The sequence below is a fragment of the Phycodurus eques genome, chromosome 15 (genome assembly GCF_024500275.1).
Source record: "Phycodurus eques isolate BA_2022a chromosome 15, UOR_Pequ_1.1, whole genome shotgun sequence".
Taxonomy (NCBI): domain Eukaryota; kingdom Metazoa; phylum Chordata; class Actinopteri; order Syngnathiformes; family Syngnathidae; genus Phycodurus; species Phycodurus eques.
In genome coordinates this window covers 14,763,784-14,770,524 of record NC_084539.1, presented here as the reverse complement: position 1 = coordinate 14,770,524, position 6,741 = coordinate 14,763,784, and the positions used below count along the sequence as shown (strand labels likewise).

The 6,741-nt window shown below is 38.7% G+C and overlaps 1 protein-coding gene across 1 annotated transcript; it reads right to left on the bottom strand.

Moving 5' to 3' along the window:
* Window positions 1-372: 372 nt before the first annotated feature.
* On the bottom strand, window positions 373-6,528 carry LOC133414119 (E3 ubiquitin-protein ligase TRIM35-like). The gene is given in 4 exon segments (XM_061699264.1): window positions 373-521; window positions 1,169-1,278; window positions 1,280-1,803; window positions 6,448-6,528. Coding segments are annotated over 4 exon segments (864 nt in total).
* Window positions 6,529-6,741: the final 213 nt, after the last annotated feature.

Sequence of the window (6,741 nt, the reverse complement as noted above, 5' to 3'; positions counted from 1 at the left end):
CTTCTATCTTGTATTGAGCATATCCCTTCATGTAAGACGATCGTGGGAAGCTAAATATGTCCAACAACGTCAATGACCGGATCATAACACGATGTGTAAGTGGTATTATTTTCAGAGGCTTTGTGTCTGTTGTGTAAAAGTAAGGATGTATTTTCTTTTTACCAAACAAAGATGGTCAATATAAAAATCCTTTCTTTTTGCCTAATTTAGTGTTTGTAAGAAAGTCAAGGAATGAAAGTGATCTTTTGTGAGTGTCCACTGGAATGTTGACCCTCTCCAGTTTTACGGGCGGATTCCAACATCCAAACAGTTCTGTAAACATTTTGTATTTATCATCACGAAGTCCCATGGTCCATGGAGAGACGTCAAATGTTAGGTCCCCACTCGACAGCCCGAGGAGCCAGTCAGAGCTGTCTCCCACCGCAACATCTCAGATGTGTGTTCCTGAGTCCAGAGCAGAACCAAGCACAAGGTTCCAGTCCAGAATCCTCTCTGGATTCTTTGGACACTGCCCTCCAACGCTATTTGAAATTAAAGTCACAATTGATTGTGTATGGGGTAATAATTGAGAAGATAGCATAGGTCTGCAGATCATTGAAAACACAAGATGACATACTTAATCTGAGATAAGATTTTAGTTTTTTTCTTACATGGTCTAAATCCATATCATGAATTTAAAATGAAGTATTTTATTTAATGGATGTGTCTTTCCATACAAATATTTCAGCTGGACAAAGAGTCTGTCATAAAAATAATAAAATTTTGGATTTCACTTCTTTTATAAACTTCCAGCTTTAATTTACTGTGTCACTACATGTCACACAATTGTGGGAGCAAAATATCTCCAACGTTATCACTGACTGAGTCCCAACACAAGGTGTAAGTGGTGGTATTGTCAAAGTACTTTTATCTTTAGTGTAGAAGTAAGGACACACTTTCTTCAGAGTACAAGAATAAAATAGTGTCCAAGTCAAAGTGCTTGTGTATATTGTGTGTCTCAAGGTGTTTGAGAGAGAGTCCGAGAATGAAAGTCTTTTTTTGCTCCAGTCCAGATCAACCCGGATCCGCTTCAGTTTACCTTTGACTGGCTCTTTCCATGATCCATATTGTGGTGAAAACATTTTATATTTATCATCACTGAATCCAATGCCCCATTTAAAAAATGTACGTCCCCCAAAAGACTCCCCCAGCACCCCCACTTCCCACTCTTTGTTGTCGCCCACCTCAACATCCCAGATGTGTGTTCCTGAGCCCAAAGCAGAACCGAACGTTCCAGTTCAGAATCCTCTCTGGGTTTTTCGGACGCTGCTCCCCAACTTTAAAACTCACACTGGTCATCTCTTCAGACAGACTGAGTTCTTGATTGGCCGTGTTCGGTTCCAGAATCACGGGACTGTAGGACACCATCTCCTTCATCCGTTCCCACACGATGAACTCGAAGTTGCCCACGTGTTTGGCTTCATCCAGCAGAGCTCCTGGGAGCAGCTCGGGCTTGTCGGGCAGAAGTTGGATTGCGGTCATTGCAGTTTGGAAGTTCTTCATGAAGGAAATGGGATCAGATGCCGGCTGCTTCTCTGTGGTTCTGATCAAGTCTGAGAGAGCGGCCATGTTTCTGCTGAGAGCTTCTATCTTCTTCTTCATCTGACTCTTCTTGTTCTCTTCCTCTCTCAAAGCAGACAATCTGGCCTCCTCCTCAACCTGCAGAAAGTGACGAAACGCCTCGAATATTTTCTTAATTTTGCTTTCAACCAGGTCCCTCTGGACTTTGATGAACTTTGCTTGTTCACTGCAGTTGTGTCTAGTCTTAATATAGTCGTCCAGTTTTAAATTTGATACATTTGAAATGTTATCCACATACAGGCATCCCCATACACAGTATGTATAGGATATACACGCTACCTTTCTTTCACTATGACACCAAAAAGTATAGTGAGTCTTAATTAGTCGAAAAGAAATGTACTTAGTCATGTGTCCGCATGAATATCTCCTTACAAATGGTAAATGTGGCTACTTTCGGTCCACAAATAGAAATCACAACGACTTTGTTTAGAACTTTTTTTAGTTGCACATAATTATTCACTCGTCGTGTGTACTCTATTTTTTTTTTAATTCATGAAAACATTTCTACAATTGTGATCTCTGTTCAGTATGATAACAACAATGCGTTTCTGTTTCTGGTCTTGGATGCATTGCGCATTAATTGCCAACAGGGGGTGGTAGCAGCACGTTAATAAAACGGGAAGTACTCCCCCCCTCCCCCCCCCCAACGTTGCCATTACTGTACTTCATAAATATAAACAGTACAGCAAGTAAACTATTTTTTTTAAACAGTAACAATACAAATAATTTAGAAGGAATTTAATTATTATCACAAATATTTTATTTTAAAAGCTTTACAGCGAGTAAAGCCAGGGATTTATTTACAATTAGGTTTTATAGGACTGTAACTAAAAATGAAAGTAAAGATTGTAGTAAAATTAATTGAAGTAATATTTTCTTTGTTAACTTGTGCTTTTTTATATTTTATTATTATTCCCTTAAAATTCACCCCTTTCCCCATAAGGCACCTATATGTACAAATTATTAAAATAATAACAGAATTAAAAATAAAATAAAATAACAGACCCATGTGGGGACTACCCAATAAGTATAGATTAAAAAATATATATCACATTGACCAAATATGGACATAGGAGGTTTCTGCCCGACAGTGTCGATACGCAGGTGAGCTTCATTAAAGACAGTGAGTCAGGGCTCACCAACAAGATGCCCTCGAGCATTTAGCCTCAATGACCACATGAGCAGCTTGCAGGACTGTTCTAACATAGCTGAACAGTGATAAGACATGATGATTTCCTTGGAATGTAGAAATGATCATTTGAAAATGTAAACACTGCCAGGGATTTATAGAAATAAAATGGTACATATTGATATTAATCTGTTTCCTACCTTGTAAAACCTATTTTAATTATTTTAAGAAATCGTTCCCATCCTCCGTCTCTTCATCGTTAATACCCCTGCTCTAAATTTTCCAAAGATTTGAATATGAATAATGGTTTGTCTATATGTTATGATTTCCGGAAAACCAATCCAGAGTGGTTCAGGTCACCAGTAATAATGACAGTATGTATATATTTTGGAAGAGTAGGTACATTTTGTATGAGACCTTGTCTGCCTACACTCCATTAGTACAAACTTTCCTTTTGTTGCTGCTCGCTCTCCTTGATCGTCATCAGTCCTCCAGTGTCCTCTTACAGTGCAGTGCAGTACAGTGAACATTTCCCAAACAAATGAATACCATATGCTGAATGTAAGGGAACTTTCTGGAAGTGTAATATGGATGAGTAATGCAGTCGTGCTAATCATGTCTCTCTCTTGTGGTTACAGTACGGAGATTTTGGTTAATGCAGACGCTCACGTTAACTCCTGTGACCGTGGCGTCTGGATATTGATCGGGTGTGTTGTAACCATATCGTCTGATGATGTGCAAATCTAAAAGGCTTTCCAATTATTTTGCGTAATTCAGGTTAGTAAATTACACTCAGACATATTGCTAACGCGAGACAAGGCAAGCTTGTTTATTGTCGACTGCATATCATTGCGAATCTTACTGGTGTTATTGAGTTTAGGGATGCCATACGAAGATATCAGTAGAAAATGATGGGGATGACTAACAATGAAAGATTGACAGTTAAATATGTTTTCAGAATCAGTTGCAACTAAGCAGCATAGTGTAGCAGCGGTTAACATGCCTGCCCCTCAGACAAGAAGTTCTGGGTTTGATTCTTGGTTGAGGTTGCATGTTCTCCCTGTACTTGATTTTCTTCTGGAACTCCAGCTTCTTTCCATAATCCAAACACACACGTGTTCGGTTCAAAATCGTCCCTCGAAGTTGTTGAGGAAAGTACACTTAATACTTTCACAATGAAATTAGTTAATAATATTGGCATCTCAACAGTATGAGCAGATTAGGCAAATTGAATGCATTGAAATAAATTATTTATTCGATCATAAAGAAGAGTTTTTAACAATTATTTAATACTACTGTGAAATTATAAGACAGTTGTGTTCATTTTTTTCCAAAGGGACATGGGATATGTACATGGAGAAACCCTCTTCTTGGCTTGAAGTCTAAAGCAGACACTGCATGGGTGTTTTTGATAGGGCAGAGGACCTGAGGAGAGGTAATCATGTATAAGTTATGACAACTAATTAAGACTGGCTTCTAACCTATGGCTGAACCCAAGGAAATAACAATGCACCTTCTTAACGCCGTTGTTGTGTTGTTATGGCTGGCCGGTAGCGCAAGACTACCATGATCTGGTAACAGGAGCGTTAGGAGCAAAGAAGTGAGAGCGCAAAAGGACAGCGAGCCAGAGAGAAAGAGTGATGGAGAAAAGAGAAGAGGTAAAGAGAAGTAAGAGAGACACAGGAGCCTGAACCATGTAATTAGTCCTAAATGAGTTTTCCATTGACTCAGTGGGTCGCAGTGATGCAGCACCGGGACAAAGACAAGACAGTGAGACGGGCCATTGTTTGGTCAAGTGATGCAACAGGGTGGACTTGGGGCTGCTCAAACCCAAAGACCGCTATGTTCAAGGTCTCTTAGGTCTGCTACACACATAAAGACAGTTGGGCTGTTTTTGTCCTGATTTTGCCCCAAGTACATCAAATGCGAGACAATCTTATGTTTCATTAGATTATCCTTGGGTTTGATGTGTGTTAAGAATGGATTTGTTCCAATTTTAGCATCCGAAACAGGTCGGGGCGGACAATAAATAATCAACGTGTTCAATATTTACGACCGAAACTCTTTCTTTGTGTGTGTGGGGAAAGCCCGAAACACTCAGCGCATATCCGCAAGTGTTTCTTCTTATTCTTTGGCTTTATTAGATCATGTGTGATCTCGCGTGATTTCGAGAATTTTTACGTGTGTTTTTATCTGTGTTGAGATGATCAGATCACACCACACACAATATGACCAAAACTGTTAAATGGCATTTTTTAAAAATCTTTGAGTGGGGTCTGTCACAGATTTAAAATAATAATAATAATAATAATAATAATCTTTTAAGATTTGAAAAATCCTTTTGTGTGTACCAGGCCTAGATGACATCATTAGCTCTACCCCCATGAAATGCATTATCCAGTGGTACCTTGATTTCGGAGTCTGATTCGTTCTACGACCAAGCTCGTATCTTGGAATTTCAGTCTCGCAACAGTAGATATTCTCCGATTTCTGTAGTCAACCATGAAAGCTGACTGATGGTCTTTGTTTTTCATCAAAACAAGCTTTTACTCTGGAATACAAAAAAAGAATGTGACCAAACCAGTAACTGAATAATAATCGATGAATGTTTGGTCATTTTCTGCTCTGTCAGTTTGAAATAATGTCCTGTTTTTTAATTAAGGGATGGACATTAAAAAACATGCTTTTTAAAAAAATATTCAGATTCATCGATTAATCGAACAAATTATCAACATATTGATCAAATTTATTAGAAATTATGATCATCAAGAACATCATGCAGCTAATAAAATCTCTCCTAAACTTAAAACCACACATACTAGATCGTTCTGTAATAGCAATAGATAATCAGCACTTCAGTTACTGAACAAAATAAAATAAAATGTAAAAATCTATGACCATTGTACTAAAAGCAAGTCTATTGGTCCCTTCTCACAAAACATGCTCTGGAGACTCATTGCAAAATATTGTCTTAAGCCTGCAGGTAGTACTGTCAAAGCCATTAAATAAACCACACACTCTTAACGAACCAGCTTTTGTCAAATATGAGGTAATGGCATCATTGTTGGATTTTTGGGGCCCTTTTATAATAAAAAAAAAAAAAAAAAAAAAAAAAAAAACAGATCTACTCTTAAGGTCACTTGGCCACAAATCAACTCCAGTCACAAAGTTGTGTGAATGGGTTCAAACTCATGTTTAATACATATTGGTCACCTGTGAGTGTCACATTAGGCTAACTGACCACAGGCTGTTAAGCTCAAAGCAGCAGCATGTGTGGTTGGAATTACATCACCTTTGCATGCTCGTGACCTGCACGTGAATTAAGTTCAAAAGGTCACCAGATGACAGCAGTTGTGATTTGGGAGACTGGGGCACTGTTGTAATGTGTTGGTCCTATCATAGTTAAATGGATGGAAATATAAGGCTTAACTGTGAGATACATGTTTGTGTTCACTGGTAATGTCACTTCTAAGATTTTTGTTTCTTTGTTTGTTTATTTCAAACATCTTCACAAAAGTAATGGTGGAAAAACATAAGAAAGGCACATAAATGATCTGCTTTGAAGTGTGAAAAGCGTGTCGGTAGGCATGTCACGATAATGACTATATTGACTTATTGTTTGGTAAATAAAATGCACACGATAGTTTGTCCGGACTCGATAAATTGTCACTGTTGTGGTGAGCAGGCAGTTGGCTCACTGTGCTGCTAGTCAGCTCATGGAACGCCGGCAGACCGGTTTTGGCGCCGTCTAATACTCCACAGCCTTGCTCCATGTGCATCACGGAGCACACAACAGAGACACGAAAGGCAACTGTTTTTTATGTTCGCAAGCTAACGAGCAAGTGAGCTAAAGATGCTAAATAGCTGGCTCCACCATCGCGACGTTTATTTATTTATTCTTTTGTCCTGTTCGGCTGTTAGGTCAAGCAGAATGGAGGATCTATATCCCTTTTGTGCCGGAACAATTTTATTGTGTCACAGTGGAGTTTTTA